This window comes from Sphaeramia orbicularis, chromosome 24 (genome assembly GCF_902148855.1).
Source record: "Sphaeramia orbicularis chromosome 24, fSphaOr1.1, whole genome shotgun sequence".
Classification (NCBI taxonomy): Eukaryota; Metazoa; Chordata; class Actinopteri; order Kurtiformes; family Apogonidae; genus Sphaeramia; species Sphaeramia orbicularis.
Window position 1 is genome coordinate 20,828,096 of NC_043979.1, and position 17,403 is coordinate 20,845,498.

Genomic DNA, 17,403 nt, shown 5'->3' on the forward strand with positions numbered 1-17,403 from the left:
TTAAAGTATTCTGGGACAACATTTTTGAGGCCCTTGATGTAGTGTTTCATCAAAAACACTACATCACACACACTTATCCTTTACATATTTTTATTTGATTTCTTTCCCCTAAAGTGTACTTTCTTTTTCTTCAATTTTCTTTTTTCTCCTCAATTTACTGTTTTATAAGCTGTTTCTTTTGACACTGCGACACTTGCTGACATCTTTATATGTTAGAAAGATTTGTCTTTGGAGAGATGTGAAAATGTATTTGAAATTGTAATGTAAACACAGACATGTACAGTTGTGGAAAAAAAATTATTAGACCACCTTTGTTTTCTTCAGTTTCTTGTTTATTTTAATGCCTGGTACAACTAAAGATTCATTTGTTTGGACAAATATAATGATAACAACAAAATTTGCTCACAAGAGTTTAATTTCAGAGCTGATATCTAGACGCGTTCCATGTTTTCTAGATAGTAACTAAAATAACTTCAGTTATTAAATCAATACCTATGGCACTGTACTGCCAAAAACAGTGCTTTTAGGCATTCCATGTTTTCTTTTCTGTCTGTTTCAGTCACATGATACACACAGGAGTTAGGACTTAACTTGCATAACCATTGTTTTTGATGACTTTTGATGGTCTAATAATTTTTTCCGCAACTGTATATATTGTATAAAATCCAAATAAACAAGTTAAAAAAAAATACACACAGACAAAACCTTTACTGAATTTTGTAATTTCACTTATATTGACAATAAAAATGTTTAAACAAGTCAAACGATTGCTTTTCATCACATTAAATAGAACGTCTATGTCCTGAATTAAAAAAACTCTATTCCGTCAAGTGCACTTCAAGGTGAGCTTTTAGAATGGTGTAACTGTGCCTCCATTTTATCTGGGTACAAAAAAGCAAATATTCACCTGAGACTTCACTGTAACTTTCTGAGGTCAGCGTTTTAGACATAAACTGCAGAGTGCTGCTGTTTCTTTAAAATCCATTACACTTTTACCAAACGTTTTCAATTATTAAACGCAGAGTTTATTTTCAATTCACTGCTGATATTCTGAATAAGGCAAAAAAAAAAAAAAAATTCAGTTTGTAGTTTTAGAACCTGTGTCAAAGTAGAATTCCCTGTTGTTCTCCTTCTTCCTGGTAGTCTGTGTTGTATGGGAAATAGTACAGGTCATGTTTGACAGCCATGAGCAAACCAGGAAGACCCCTGCAGCCCCCCAACTTGGAGGAGAAGACGATGCTGGGGATAGTATCGTTGGCTGCTGGGTGTGGTGATGGGATGGTCCTCAGCAAGTGGCCGTCCCTGAGGCTCCATATCCTCGTGTAGCAATCCTGACCCACTGTGGAAACGACACAGGAGGAATATGTTCAAGATTAGTCTGCTTCATTTTCTTTTCATGATAAAAGGGTGACTTTGAGAAAAGAGAATAGACTTTATTTGCCATTTGCACAGATACATAGCAGTATAGGCGCATTGGAATTCTTGTGCGTTTTCCCTCAGTCAGAAAAAGGGAGCTTGACAAAAAGTAAAGATATAACAAAAGAACAGAGCAGATACAAAATATAAAACTTAGCTAAAACCTACAAGAAAACAGTTATTGCACTTACAGCTAACAAGTTATTGCACATTTGAGTTAAAGAAAAAAGTACTGTAACGTATAGCCGGTTATTGCACATTAGATTTAAAATACTAGGGACAGATCTCTAAACCGCACTGGAATACAATATCATGGCTGTGATTTTTAAAAAAACAAGATGGAGCATGTTTTGTCCTCTCCTACCTGCCAAAACAAGCCCCTCTGGTTCACTGACGTGGACTGGAAGGTAAGCGTGTTCATTATTGTGCCCTTTGTACTGCTGCACTGGCTTGGTCACCCGCACATCCCACAGCTTTATCTATAATGAAGGAAACCACACAAGGTCAAATCAATAGTAGTATCTGTGGCTTAGGTTACAGTAAGATTTTGAGGGTTGGTTTGAGTTACTGGCTGTGAACATATAGTGCAGGAGTGTCAAACATGCGTCCCGGGGGCCAAAAACGGCCCTCCAAATGGTTCAATCCGGCTGACGGGATGAATTTGCAAAGTCCAAAAATCATACGAAAGACATTAACAGTCGAAGTTGTCATCGACTCTTGACAAGTTGTTTTGATCATAAAGTTAAATGCTATATTTGTCATTTCCAGATGCCTGTTAGTAAATATTTTGTTCCTTTGTCGACCCACTGCCGTCTGTAAGTTGTAATGCACAAGTGTAAATGATAAGCTGAGGCATAATATTGTGAAAATGGCACTTATTTTTCTTAAGAAATTTCAGGTTGATGATGATGAATATGTAATCAGTATCTGTTTTTGTCTCGTCGTACTTGTTGTCATATCTTTCACATGTTTGGTTATGTTTTCAACAGTAACCACTTAGCTGGCTTGTCCCACTGTCTTGTCTCGTCCTGTCCCTGTACACTTTCGTCTATATGTTGTTTTTAAATTGTACGGCTTTTAATCTATTCTTGTATTTTATCGTTTTTATTTGGGTTTTATTTATTCTTCTGTATAGCACTTTTTTTTGGTTTGTTTTTGTACAGTTTCTATGTGTTTAAATCTATTCTGTATTTTATACTTCTAGTTGGTTTTAATTTTTCTTCTGTACAGGACTTTGGTCCACTGCAGTAGTTTTAAAGTGCTTTACAAATAAAGTTGGATTGGACTGGATATGAGCCCCCCTCTATGTATGTGTATACAAGCAAGGAATGGATGAACATGTGAATATTAAGTTGGAGATTATTACCTAAACAAAAGCTGTAATTAAAATTAAAGATGTCCTCTGAAGAGGGGTATTGGTGGTGGGTAAAAAAAAAAAAAAAAAAAAAAAAAAAGAAATTTCAGGTTGTTCACATTTTTCGTTTGAGGACAGTGTGTAAATGTAAACATTTTCAAACAGTTATTTTCTTTTTTTTTTTTTTTTTAAACTAAAACAAAGAAAAAAAAATTGGAGTTGTCATTATTTCTTAGTTTTATGCTATTATTTTAATGGTCTGTCCCGCTTGAGGTCAAATTGGGCTGTATGTGGCCGAAGTACTAAAATGAGTTCGACACCCCTGGTCTAGTTTCTTGTTTTTATGCTATAATCCTGACCTGGCCCATCATGTCAGCAGCTAACAGGTAGTTCTCATCCTGGAGGACGCGGACCGAGGTGATGGCTGACTCTTGTTGGAAGCGACTGGTCTTCCAGGTTTGACTCCTACGGACACGCTGCCGTAGGTCGATGCTAAAAATCCCCCCTGAGCGGCAGCCGTTAAACAGCACAGGGACCTGGGAAAAGGGAGGTTGTTTACCGTCAATGATTGTCCTTTCTTTGGTTGCCCTTGGTTTCAAAATCCATTGTGTAGCTCACTTCCAGTGAACACAGGAAGTGACATTCATCCTTTAAGATCATTCCAACACCACATTTTTCCTCCATGATGAATAAGTTTGTTCAGGATTATGAATAGAATTCCCAAAATTAGGCTGGCCAGCATCATAAATATTCTGGGAAATCTTAGCTACATTTATGTCACTGACCCTGGTGAAATTGGGTCAACTGACCAGCTCCATCCAATTTCCGAGAAGTCTCTACTACAGGCATCAACCTGAGCCAGTTCTGGGAAATCTATAATTATTCTATCTGAACCATCATGCAGTTCCACACCCTAGTTCAAATATCTCAAGTATTATCATAACTTGTGCAATAATCAATGCCATTATACTGTTAAAAATGCCATTTACACCTACGTTTATATACAATTTGAAGAAAATATAGTCATGCAGTAAAAAAATTTTAAAAATAGAACCAGTTCTATCCCAAAGCTAAAATTTTGTGCACATCTTGAAACATATATGAAGACATGGTAAAAATTTCAAAATTTTCATTAAGTGGCCACATGGTAATTTGGGTGCTCAAATAAAGAGTATTTTTGTGAAAAATTGAAATCGACCCATTTTATTCATTTCCTTAGAGCAACACTTTTCATTGAAATGTAGTTTTTTTGCAGTATATTGTTGCATCTGGACCATAAGAATCCATGCAAAAAAAAATTAGGTCTCTACATTCATCCATTATGGCACAGTGCAAGCCTGAAGAGAGAGGACATTTGGAAGAATTAGCCTTTTCACCTGATTTCAAGGCCTCATGGACCAAACATGAAGACACCTACAATTGTTTTGATGGAAAATATGGTCTTTTCAGGGGGATTTCACCCCAGACAGTAAGTTTCAGCAGTGTGGCTTGAATACCTAAGGAGATATAGCTCCTCAAAGTTGGCCGAAAAGCAACTTTGCAAAATTAAAAAAATAAAAAAACATTAATTTTCAAAGGGCTGTATCTCCTAAACTATTACAGATATGACATTCAAATTTTGGATGTGTTCGTTTATCTGGTAGGTGAACAAGTGTGAATTTTTTCAGAATTTTCTGAGGGGGTCATGTGGGACACTTTCTGAAATCTGGTTGATTTGGGATGGAATGACCCTACTTTAGTGTAAAAGACGACTCACCCTCCGGGCAAAGTGCTGAGCCAAGACATCACTGCTGACGTTGTACGTCTGTGTTCGGCCAGTCTCTGCGTCTTTCAGTATTACCCTACGTGATAGGCCTGCCAACACATGGAAAAACAGAATTATCTTAAGTTTACTTACCAGATCTTGTGTCTAAATAAAAAATGTGGTTTAGATTTTTTTTTTTTTTTTTTTTTAACTAGTGAATAGCCATAGCCAATCAAGCTCTAACCTCAGCCTAAGCAATGATTTCTTTTGGATTTGATCTGAAAACCATTGGACTCACCAGAGCTGAAGGTTTTGTCAAACTGGGGGTTGAAGCACCAAGCACAAGACCAAGCAGTAGGTATTTTAAAGCTACACAGCATCCCTGGCTGATCTGAGGGAGAAATAAAGCAGAGAAAATATAATATATTAATCAAAAGACCAAGTATTTAGTTGAAGGTATTTCATAACAATCATAGTGACTTGTAGATCTAGAGTGATAAAATGCAATAGGATAATACAAATTTTGCAAAATGAAAAGAGAAAAAAGGTATTTAATTTAACCTGGGCTGGAATTACTGAAAAGAGATGCAGGAAGTAAACTAACGCAGCCTGGAGTGTCTGCCGCTCCCACCAGGCAAAGTCTGACAGACGCTCAGTCAAAGGAAACACAAGCAGTGACATTAAACATTCTTATGCAAAAATAGAAAAGTTTACGCAAACAAAACTTTTTCTTTCTAAAGAGTCTTCTTGTTTTGCTATACTTGCGCTGAAAAAGGATACAATACATGAGAGTCTGGATAGTTGACGGAGGCCCAGCAGATGGAGTTCACCTGAAACACATTTAGACATCCATCACAGTTAGCAATGTTTTTATGCAACACATTAATGGTGAAGTATGAAACATTTTAAAATACATGACTTAGATGGCAAAAAATTTAATATTTTTGTTCCAGTGTTATGGGTGATTTATAATTTTAGTCTATTGCTTTCTGGTTTCATGAACTGAAGCCAAAACATAATTTAAAAACACTCTTTCCTTATTAAAAGTATAGGCCATACAGGATCAGAAAAACACATTCACAATTAATACAAGAAAACAGGTTGTATCTTGATTTTTTGTTGTGACTGAGCTCTCTAAAACAATGACCTTTTATTTTTTAGATTTAGACATTTTTTGTGATTTTCAGGAAGCCAAAAACCTTGAATAATCAAATTCATTCGATTTACTGCCCAGTCCTAGTGTAGACTTATCCAGTGACGATGTGTCTGAATCCTCACCTTTGACCTTCTGTCAGTGTGAGGTGGCATATTTACCTACAGAGGCCTGCCTTCTGTCTGTTATTCTACTTTCCTCTTGTTTTACCGTGTTTGTGACGACCATGATAGTGTGAAGGTTAGCAAGTATATTTGTATAGACAGCTGAACAATATAAAAATTAACTGTCACTGGTCTCTTTCGGCTGCATAAAGGGTTCCTACAGGTTTCTACATGTTAAATTTAAGACTTTTTAAGACCTGTTTAAGACTACTTAGAACAGAATTTCATGCCCGTTTTAATGCCATACTGACAAAAATTTGTGACTCCTAGAATTTAGGAAAATGTATTTATTTACTCCAACGCCTTGATTCTCATAGTTCCGGGTCATTTCTGCAAAGTTAGTGATACTTGGTTCCTAATTTCAGTATCAATTATCGGGTTGGAACGGGTGGAACTGAGCAGACTAACGTTAGTTTCTTTGCAGCTTGAACATTTCCCAGACACATTTAAACACAATACAGTAAATCAGTTTATAGCAACATAACTTAAGACCTACCATATCAAATTTAATACTTTTTGAATACTTTTTTAAGGTATTAAGTGCAGATTTGTAAATTCAAGACTTTTAAGACCCCACGGGAACCCTGTATATATTGCCTCTAGTACACTCCTCAAGAATTTTGTGTAAGTTTGAACCGTATGTGTTTATTTGTGGTTTTACAATATAACTGCTGAGAGAGAATCAGGCCACAACATTTTGTTTTTCTCCCACCTTGCGGTTGGTGAAGTAGACATTGTCACACATTTCTGCAGACAGAGAGCCCTGACTGGTGCCACTGAAGTTCATGATGCCGTATTTACAGCCTCCATGTGAGACGTCATTTACTGTGAACACTCGCTCACAAGCTGAATCTCCCTGAGGACAAGCAAGAAGACAAGGAAGAAGGATTTTATGAGAAGGAAAACTTTCTGCTCTTTTTTCTTTGATTTTTCCGGTTTTAAAAGATGCGTTTCCACACAGCGTACATTAAAAACCACAGTAATCACAGGAAAGTGTGATGTGTTCTCACCACTATGACTCTGAAATTGTCAGTGTTAGGGCTGCTGTTGTCAGTGCTCTGGATTTCTAGTTTGTGGCGTCTCATTCCACTGACCTTCACTTCATGAACCAGCCTGGAGACAAATAGTAACCATGGTTACAATGAGAACCACTATATGTAGACAATGCACAAAATGTAAATCTAGCCAATCAGATTTATTGCAGGTTGGACTTTGCGAAGGCTGTCCTTTGTCACTGATTCTGTTGGTAGAATTTCTAGGCACAGCCAGGGGGCAGAGGGTGTCCACTTTGAAAGCCTCAGGGTGCATTTCTGCTTTTGGCAGATGATGTGGTGATGTGGTCTTGGTGGCTTCAACAAATACAAACCTCCAGCTTTCACTGGGGCAGTCTGCAGCCGAGTGTGAAGCAGCTGGGTTGAAGATCAGTACCAAATCTGAGGCCATGGCTCTCAGTCAGAAAAGTGTGAAGTGTGCTCTTTAGGTTGGGAAAGAGTTGCTGCCCCAAACAGAGGAGTAACTCTGAGTCTGGTTCACGAGTGAGGGAAGGATGGAGTTGGAGATAGACAGGGGGATACTGATGCAGACACTGCATCAATATCTGTTGTGGTGAAGAGTGGGTTAAGCCAGAAAGTAAAGCTCCTAATTTACTGTTTGATCTATGTTCCTTCCCTCACCTATGGTCACAAACTGTGGGTAGGATAACAAGATTGGGGATGTAAGTGATGGAAAATATTTTTTTTCCGCAGGGTGGCTAGGCCCTTAGAGATAGGGTGAGTGCCTTGACAGGAGCCAGTTGCGGTGGTTTGGGCATCTGGTAAGGATGCCTCCTGGATACCTCCCCAGTGAGGTGTTTTAGGAAAGTCCAACTGGGAGGAGACTCCAGGTGAGACTAAGAACATGCTGGAGGGATTGCCTGTGTACCCCAAGAAGAGCTGGAGATGGTGGCTGAGTAGAGAGGTCTGGGCTTAGGCTGCTGCCCTCAGACCTGAATAAACAGACGATGGATGGATGGATGGATAATAAATAAAGTGACACATCTGGTAATGTGGCTGAAGGGATTTGTAACTAGGTCTGTCACTGTAAGCATTTGTTTATTTATAGCCTATGCCATTAATGTTATTCTTTCAATTGCATGTAAATTAAATTCACATAGCTTAAATCTAATTGTCTACTGTCACCAGTCTTATAGTATGTGTTCATACTATATATAGTGGATGTTTTTGCAATGCCCTCCCGTCAAAACATATTAGCATCACTATTAGTGGCCGCAAACCAGCACTGTTTCAAAGGAAATTCACTCTACACATGCAGAACTGATTATCGTTACCGTTAGAGATTGTATTTCACTTGCGTTGTACTCTATAATGTGTTACAGCTGTTAGTATAGAAAAAAAAACCCTGTATGTTCATCTTTGCATGTGCAGGCAGCAGTGACACCGTACCTGCAGTAGGAGTTGTCAGGTAATAAACCAAGATGTCTTTTCTGTAGCAGCAATGACGTGTTCAATCCTGCTCTCGGTGCTTTCTGAGGAGACAGCAACATGAGTCTCTTTATCAAACAACCAAACCTCATGCCAAGACTTTAGCATCTCTCTGTAATTATTTTTTAACCATAGAGAATGATTGTTTCGTCTGCTGAAATAATGAAAACTAAACCCAGCTGTGTTGTTAGGTGCTGTGATTCTACAAAGTAAAGCTTTTTGTTCAAAGGCAACTCCAATTTAGCCATTTTAGTTGTTATTTATAATGCAAAAAAAATATGGAAAAAATGAGTTTCTACTTACTTTTCTGAGTTTTTCATCTTCTGCAAGCATCCTGGTTCTCTGCTTCTCCCTCTCTTTTTCCTGTAGCTGCTCTCTGGTCAGTGGATTACAGTTATTGTGCCCTGGCAAAAGTCTGAAATACCGATTTTTCTCTGGGTCAAAGTAGAAACCTGGCAACTCTGGCAACAGGACAAGGACAAGAGGGTTCTATAAATGACAGGTATGATGGTTACAAACTGAATAGGAAGCATTTACTAGGTGTAGTACCTGGTGCGGCACTGTTGGCAGTAGAGGAAGAAGAGGTAGATGAGGAGTATGAGGAAGAAGTGGAGGAGGAGGAAGCAGAATGGTGTCCATGTCTCCCCTCAGAGGCTTCATCCTGACCATACCTACAGCAAATTAAACAACACTTCATTACAAACCCAAGAAAAAATGGCAATTCATGAAGCAAGTTATGTCTGTCACAAAGCAATCGCACTGATTTCATTCATGGAGTTGAAAAGTAGGAAAACATACCACTGCTGCTCCTGTGTGGACCTGTGCCGGTTGCCTCTGTGCCATCCCTGGCGTTGTGTACCACCTTGTCTCCTGTACGGTTGCCATTTCCCCCTCTTCATCCTGTTGGTGAGAGTTTTGATAAGCTAAAGAGTCCTCTCACCACAATGTTCAGCGTTATTCACCTGTGTGTGAAGCTAGCAGAGCAGCCTGTTTACTAGTTAGCTTAGCTACCAAGTTATGTTTAGCGCTCATGAGCTTACATTCGCCTTCCCACACATTTTTAATTGCTAGAAATATTACGAATGTTTTAATGCCTAAACAAACACAGATTCCGTTATAGGTGACAGCCTTTACTGTCTTGTAATAATGATATGACGCTGTAGTTTTACGCCGTTTGAGCGAGCTTGTGGACACTGGCAGTCCGCCATGTTGTCCCGCCCCTACGTGATGCTCATTGGCTAATCGCTAACAATGCTTCATGACGCATCAGTCATTCATTGGCTTCTTTTATGTAAATTTATCAGACTCGCTTCAGAATGATAATGTAGGAATTTAATGTTTATTTTATGGATTCAACGACGCTGAGAATTAACTCAATATATATATTCGCAACACATCGTGCATTTTATTTGACAAACATTATGATTTTATAGGATGGTACGTTATTTCAGAACAGACAACAAACCCTATATCCTAAAACAGAGCCACGATCAGAGAATAAAAAATGACAGAGGTGTGTTGTTTTTACAACAAAGGCTGAGTCTATTTTTATTTTATGAGGTTATTGGCATTAAAGGTTATTGCTGATCTGAGGACCGGGACATTGATTTTGACAGTTTTCACTGAAGCCACGCCTAACTTCTTGCTCCTGGTGTTGTATTGGTAGGGAGCACAGTGCCCAGGACCGCATTGGCTGTTGTGTTTTTTTCATAAGGGTCCCAAACTACACCGAGATTTAGAATATTGCGTTACAGCCCTACAGGAAAATGGCGACTGTCATTCATAATCCTTTAAAATCGTAAGTAAAATTTTAATTTTTTTGAATTTTTTGTATAAACTGACTGCATGCATTGATTGTGCATATGATTTTACATAGAGAGATCAGCGCGTTATGATTAAAAAAAAAGCCTATATTCAACACTTTGCCATGCACGGACAATGTCTGTGTGTGTTTTCTGCAGGTAGGTTGTGTTGCCTACTTGCGGGGTTGTGTAATACTAATATAAAAGCATGCATTCATGCTTTTATTTATCTCCGTCCCGCGCGTAAATGTCTGCACTCACTCCCATGCACTTGGTTTTACGTGGACAAAAAGTTGCCATTGTCCACATCGTGCTTTGCAAACAGGGTATACAGAAGTTTGCATGCGGGACTCTTTGTCAGCGCTAGACGGCTGAATTTGCATAGATAAATTCATGCAATTAATGCCACAAAGCGCACATTGAGAGGACGAGCTGGCTCTGCGCAACTAATGCTGTTCCTGCAACTGTCAAACAGATAAACACAGACAACAGCAGAATTCATATTGTATATGAGTAAAAAATTTTCTTGTAGTCTACATGGAAGAAACCTACAAAGTAAGAAGGGGGATGGAATTCTCCTGAAGTTAATTAAGGTTAAGCAATGTAAGATCTTGACAGTTTAGTGTGTGATTTGCATCTCCAGAACCTTTTTCTGCTCTGCATTCATCACAACCAGAACTTTCACCTCAGACCGCAGACATCACTTGACCAGGCTATTGTTCAGATATCACAAATATACTGAAACAAAGTTTGCACTCAAGGCAGTTTTTCAGTGATGTCAATCTTTGTGTGTGCATGTACACACACACAAATGCTTCCAGCTGACCAGCTTTGTTATTAATTAAAGTTATATATGTTTTTCTCCTTCTGATTCATATAAATCCTGATGGAAATGGGGTTAAAATATTCATAATTTAGATGTGGCTCACTGTGTTCTTGTTGCTTTGGGAAACAGATAAACACACAGGATGCTTGAACATACAGTAGATGATTACTGTCTGGCATGAAATTGTCTGTGTGGCAAACATTGTTTTCCGGAGGGCAGATTAGACAGTAGAGAATGTAGATATATGTGTGTTTGTTTTGTGTGTGTATGCTTTTCTGTATGTAGAGCAGCAGATTATAAGCGTCCCAGTATTCTCTTGGGTCCATCTGTTGAGAGAAGAGGTACTAGGAGAGAAGGGATGATGATGATGATGATGATGATGATGGGGCACAAGGAGAGACTAAGGGAGGGAGCCCCATCTGCCCTCCATCTACAACAGCTATGACAACCCCCCCCCCCCCAGCCTATTTTACCATCCTCTGCTAAAAACCAAAGACAATGCGTGTACATGGTTGTGTATGAACAGCAGCCAGTTTTAATTTTTAACCACTGAAGTGAGTGAGTGAGTGACCCATAAAGTGAAGATATTTTGGACCGTCTTGCTTCAGATGGAACTTTGAAATGATTGTTTAGGGGTTAAGACTTCAGTATATCTTCAGTATGGTGTTCAGACTCTTAATAGTTAAGGTTAGTGTAATGGGACACTGAATGCTTACAATACTGAATGACTTGAACAAAATAAGAAGACACCACCTACAAAAAAAATACATACCAGAGGAAACGGCATGTGAAACGATCATGAGACGACTAAATATTTAAAAAACACAGGATTTATGAGCTAATGTCATTAGTTTTTATCATGGGAAGTCCACTTTCTAGGCAGCACAGTTGTCTTATTCTATCTGCTTGAACAATAGGGCTGACTTTGTCATCTGTCCTCAGGATGTGGCTGGTAAATCATATGCAGTCAATAAGGACGTGGTAATAATCTAGCTCACTCTCTTGGCTGTGTTGAGGTCTGAAAGATGAATTACAACCGTCAGCAGCTGGCAGTAAATACATCTTGCTTTCTAGAGTCATTCAGTCATGTTAAACTGTGCATATTTACTTGATTTATTTATTTTTTTTCTGAAAGGCTCCTTTGTGAGGCAGAGTGGAATGTGTTTTCAATGAAAAGCTGACATGAGAAGTATCCAAATGAGCAATGTATGTTCAAAGATGTGTTAAATGAGCATACCTTTACTTTTACTGCCTTTTATTTATTTATTTATTTATTTTAAATAATAATAATTATGTTTGGATTTATAATGATCCAGAGAGCTCAGGTGGGAGATCATTTGGCTGTGTTTGCATAAGGATTAAAAGGACTCGGGCTGAGATTTGGGGAAATGTAAGGGAGATTGGATTGGGGGGGGCAAGCGTTAGGGGTTGTGTATTTTTGTGTGTATTTATTGTACGCGTGGGTGGTTGTGTAGCCATGCGCCCTTCCCCCAATTTGCGTGAGAGGGAGCGTGAGTGAATGATGGAGGGGTAGGTAGGGTGGGGGGGGGATTGTCTGTCTGGGTGTATTTACTGCATACATTTATACTACACCCTCAGCGCAGGGGCGAACCCTGGCCTTTGTCTGTCCGAGCTCAGGCAATGGGAATGTCCGGGGTTTCCAGGCACGGGGAATTAAATGGCCAGAAACATTTTTTTTTTTTTTTTTTTTTAACAGAAAGCTCCATGCAGTGACTGCTTTTTTTTTTTTTTTTTTCTCTTTCACTGTTATGCACATGGAACTGGCACATGTTTTTGTCCTTATGTTTTCTTTTTCTGCTGTGTGTTTGAATAGGAGGGGAGTAGAAAGGTGAGATGTGAATAGTCTCCACACAGAAACAAACAGTGTATTATGCAAAGACAACACGCAATTCTGTATCCGAGACATGTTTTCTCAGTAATACCACGCTGAGTTGAAGTGACTTATCGTTCAGTCCACGTCTCCAGCTTCTTTACCTCCCCCTGAGCAAAACAACAGCGGCCGCATCTGAATCGGGGTTTCTCCTCTCTTGCACCCTTTCCTCTTTTGCTGCCCCTCCACCCCAAAACACACACACACACATACACACACACACACCCATGCACTCTGCACCTTTCCCTTTCATTCCCATTGTGTGTCTGTTTGCGCACGGGCAAATGTGTGTGAGAGTGCGCTCGTGCGTACACATATCCATGTGTTTGAGAGAAAATAATTGTGACAGGGTTTGAAAGGGAACACGTGTGCCCCGGGACATATCGGACCCCTCCTCTTCCCTCCCACTCTGCCTCCTTGACTCCTCCTCCTCCTCCTCCTCCTCCTCCTCCTCCTCTTGGTCTTCTTCTTCTTCATCTGCTTCACCCAGTGTGCCATGCCTACAAAATCCCACAAAGATGTCTATCAGTGTCCACATGCTGTAGCCCTGCACCTGCACTTGCATTATTATCTCTGCATATTTTCCAGCTACACTTCAACCCCAGTATCAGTGTTTGCCCAGTTTGCCATATAAACCTTAATTTTCTTTTTCACTCCCAGTCATGTTTGTGAAAGAACATCATATCTGGATGAGCTGAAGAGACATGTATTGTGACAGGCTTTTCCATTACCTCTGGCTCAGTGATGCATGAGATCCCCCGCTCAGAGGTGCTGCGCCTGTTAAGTTCATCATCTCATCTTTGTGATTTTTCAGTTTGTAGAAAATATGCATTTATCAAATTATTCATATTCACATATTTTGCAGTTAGAGATGTAACAATATGAAAATTTCATATCACGGTTATTGTGACCAAAATTATCATGTTATCATTATTATAATGGTATTGTTGAAATTGTGCTCAAAATGTTCAAAAAGTACTGATACACACACTGAAATAATTTAACCAAGTTGTATTTTGGAAAAAAAAAAAAAAAGCAACAACAAAAAAACCCAAATAAAATAATCTGCACAATGTACCTTCTGTTGCAGAAACATTCAAATATTAACCCTTTGTGGTCTGAGTCTATTTTGGCTGTTTTTCAGTCCTTTTGATTTTGCCTTTATATACTATATAAACAAATGTTTACTATACACATGTTTGGGATCTTTTTTTTCAGCACAACTTCATCTATCTCATCTGCCTATTATTTTTTTCAGTTTAACCTACTATATCAACACAAAAGGACAAAAAAAAAAAAAATCCAATTTGAAAAATGTATATAATTTATTGCATAAATAACACAAATATACTTAACAAACCTTCTCAAAGACTTTAAAAGTCAATATTGGTTCCAAATATTAGGTATACATAATTAAAATTGTAATAAATTAAAACTATACTCAAGTATTTGACATAAAAGCAGATCTTTACATAGGCGTTTTCTCTGGAAAGGTGCGGTAATCAAACACGGTTATCATGATAATTAGAATTTAAACGGTAATACTAACCGTCTGCAATTTTACTGCAGTTTATCATTATATCGGTAATCGTTACATCCCTAGTTGCAGTTAATATGCTACTCGCTGAAAGAGGCAGTACTTGTTTGTTGAAGTTGCTAGGCGCTGATATGTTATGTATCATCCACTTTTTAGAGCAATAATACCTCAACGACTGTTTTAAAGTAGCTCAAACCATAGCAACAACAGTGAAGGTGTCATTATGGCCAATGAAGGCAAATAGAGCAGATCTAACCCTTTCATGTATACCTCCAGGCAAACGCGACTTAAACAGAGGAAAGAAATGTGAATCACGTGCTAAATATAATACCTAGAGTAATGGAAGATGAAAATGTGAGAGGTATGACAGTGATTTATAATGTCAATGATGAGTTTTCAGTGATTAACTATTCACTGTAGGGAAAGAGGAAGAGAGAATGCTGTGAGTAATAAGTAACTGATAGAAAAGCGTAGCAGATAAGAGAAAGATCGATGAGGACAAATGACAGCAGACGCCCCAAAAAGAAAGGCTGATTAAAAGAGCTTCCATTCTCCCTCTGCTCTTCACAGGGAGGATTAAGCCTAAGTTTGAATATTCATCATGTCCATAAGCTCTTCTTTAGGGACTGACTGAACTGAGGCTTTGGTAGTACGTCTGACCCTCCTGGCTTACCCAAAATGCAGTGCAAATTAAAGTAGCACCTCAGCTGTCTACTGTTGTTCTCCTGTGGCTGTGATAAATCATTCATGTGCACCTGTGAGGGTGACAGCTATTGATGTCCAAACAAGAGAACACACTCTCCTCTCCTCTCCTCTCCTCTCCTCTCCTCTCCTCTCCTCTCCTCTCCTCTCCTCTCCTCTCCTCTCCTCTCCTCTCCTCTCCTCTCCTCTCCTCTCCTCTCCTCTCCTCTCCTCTCCTCTCCTCTCCTCTCCTCTCCTCTCCTCTCCTCTCCTCTCCTACATATGTTCATCTGTATACAGGGGTTGGACAAAATAATGGAAACACCTTAAAAAATCAACAAAATATAATTTAATATGGTGTAGGTCCGCCTTTTGCGGCAATTACAGCCTCAATTCTCCGAGGTATTGATTCATACAACTTGTGAATTGTTTCCAAAGGAATTTTAAGCCATTCTTCAGTTAGAATACCCTCCAACTCTTTTAGAGACGATGGCGGTGGAAATCGACGTCTTACTTGAATCTCTAAAACTGACCATAAATGCTCAATAATGTTGAGGTCTGGGGACTGTGCCGGCCATACGAGATGCTCAACTTCATTAGAATGTTCCTCATGCCATTCTTTAACAATTCTAGCTGTATGGATTGGGGCATTATCATCTTGAGGTGAAGGTGTTTCCATTATTTTGTCCAACCCCTGTATGTCAGCCCTCTGATGAACTGGTGACACGGCCATGATGTAGTCCACTTTCGCCCAGTCATAGGCACCCACACCCCCTGCAGGGGTATAAGAAAATATCAGTATCGCAATATATCGCAATATTTCACTTCACGATACTGTATTGATATTTTTAGGTATTTATTCAGATACAGACATGCCTGACGCTTATTTTTGTTTTTTGTTTGTCAAGCTGTCTTTTCTGTTGTTTGTTTACTACAAAAGTACTGTTGTGATATTGCAGGTCATAAATGTAGTTTTTTGAAATTGATAACGGTATTTGTTAAATAATGGATACTTCAAGCATCCTAAAAGCACTTTTTACCATCTGAAAGAAGCAAATGTTTGTTTTTTTTTATTGTGAATGCACAAAAATAATGTTCTGATGTTGGATGACTCAGGGACTGAACACTATGCATTTTTTTCCTCAATAGAATACGAACATTTAAGCAGGATCTTAAATTGTAATGTCTGTAAAACTTTATTTATTTATTTATCTATCTATTTATTTATTTGTGTGTGTGTTTTTTTGTACTGGTGAAGCTGCATGTTAAAACTTTATTTATCCAAATGCTGCACTATAAATTTTTCCAGGAAATAATCTTTAAAAAAAAAAAGAAACAAAACAAAAAATATCGCCTTGTTAACAAGATTGTGATATATCGCGATATATCGTATTGTGATTTGTATTGTATCGCGAGTCTTGCCAATACACACCCCAACCCCCTGACCCTCTCAAGGATTAAACTGGTCAGAAAATTCATGAATGTATTAATTACTTCTTCTAGGGATGCAAATTATATATTAATCCATTAATCATTAGTTGGTTAATCTTATAGATTAATTAGCGATTAATTGATAAGCAGAAATTTTCCTGAGAACCTGAATTTCTCTTTCGATAGGGTCTATAAGAATAAAAGCTAAATATTATTTATATACTTTATGAAAAAAGCATGTCACATTCCTTAATGATTGATTTATTGTACCATTGGGGATACAGTACAGGCAATGACATTTATGTAGCAGAACTAAATAAATTCTACAGAGAAATTCAATAAAATAAATGGATCTGAAGCAGTTTAGAAGAAATGGGGATTTCTGACTTTATATCACTACCTGACACGATGGAGCAAGATTTCAGCGGTTTTGAAGTTCCATATGGTTTGATGGATGCGATCCCAGTGCCAGTTCTGTTGTCAGACTATGTATATGTTTTTATTTAGCTAGTTACAGGACAGTGTGTACTGGCATCAGTTGCAAAGAACAACATCCATGCACCAGATTTAGCAGAAAAGCTAATTTCCGTCTGTTGTCCTGGACAAAGGACTAACATAATAAAACATCACATAGATTACGAAGCACTAATATATGTGCATGAATGTCCCAAAAAAATACCATTTATTTAAAAAATAACTAAATAAAAAATGCGCTCTGAGGTCTTGATTACCATCCATATTAGAAAGAAACTGATAGATAGTGTCATCAGCATGAATGTGATTTTGTTTGGAGCAACATCTGCCCCCATTTAAAAAAAAAACAAAAACAAAAGACTGAAATGTGAAACAAATAGTCCCCTCTCTCACAATGATGAAGTGAAAATGATTGTATAATCTAAATCCAGATTTGGACTATCTTTGAGA

General features: G+C 38.3%; 2 protein-coding genes across 5 annotated transcripts in view; one reads left to right on the top strand and one right to left on the bottom strand.

Annotated features, from left to right (window-relative positions):
• Positions 1–614: 614 nt before the first annotated feature.
• wdr21 (WD repeat domain 21) lies at positions 615–9,519 on the bottom strand. The gene is made up of 13 exons (XM_030128553.1): positions 9,110–9,519; positions 8,861–8,982; positions 8,615–8,772; positions 8,273–8,355; positions 6,842–6,944; positions 6,544–6,687; positions 5,295–5,344; positions 5,076–5,155; positions 4,813–4,905; positions 4,527–4,624; positions 3,130–3,306; positions 1,781–1,895; positions 615–1,339 (listed from the first exon to the last, which is right to left on the bottom strand). The coding sequence occupies exons 1-13, from the start codon at positions 9,208–9,210 to the stop codon at positions 1,104–1,106; spliced, it is 1,560 nt and encodes a 519-aa protein (XP_029984413.1). The 5' UTR covers positions 9,211–9,519; the 3' UTR covers positions 615–1,103.
• A 337-nt stretch (positions 9,520–9,856) lies between these two features.
• Positions 9,857–17,403, top strand: part of dpf3 (double PHD fingers 3) — a 43,600-nt gene continuing 36,053 nt past the window's right edge. Inside the window, exon 1 of one of the 4 annotated variants that reach the window (XM_030128554.1) lies at positions 9,857–10,109. In XM_030128554.1, the coding sequence (XP_029984414.1) occupies positions 10,078–10,109 (32 nt within the window). In that variant the 5' untranslated portion in view covers positions 9,857–10,077. The remainder of the gene's footprint in view (positions 10,110–17,403) is intronic. The other 3 variants (XM_030128556.1, XM_030128555.1, XM_030128557.1) reach the window with 3 other exon arrangements.

What these genes read in the sequence shown, in the direction of transcription:
- wdr21 (XM_030128553.1), bottom strand. Translation starts at nt 9,210, where the DNA reads ATGAAGAGGGGGAAATGGCAACCGTACAGGAGACAAGGTGGTACACAA. An exon ending in TTTCAGTAATTCCAGCCCAG is followed by an intron (nt 4,906 to 5,075) that starts GTTAAATTAAAT and finishes TTTCTCCCTCAG; the next exon opens with ATCAGCCAGGGATGCTGTGT. An exon ending in AGAGGGGCTTGTTTTGGCAG is followed by an intron (nt 1,340 to 1,780) that starts GTAGGAGAGGAC and finishes TCGTTTCCACAG; the next exon opens with TGGGTCAGGATTGCTACACG.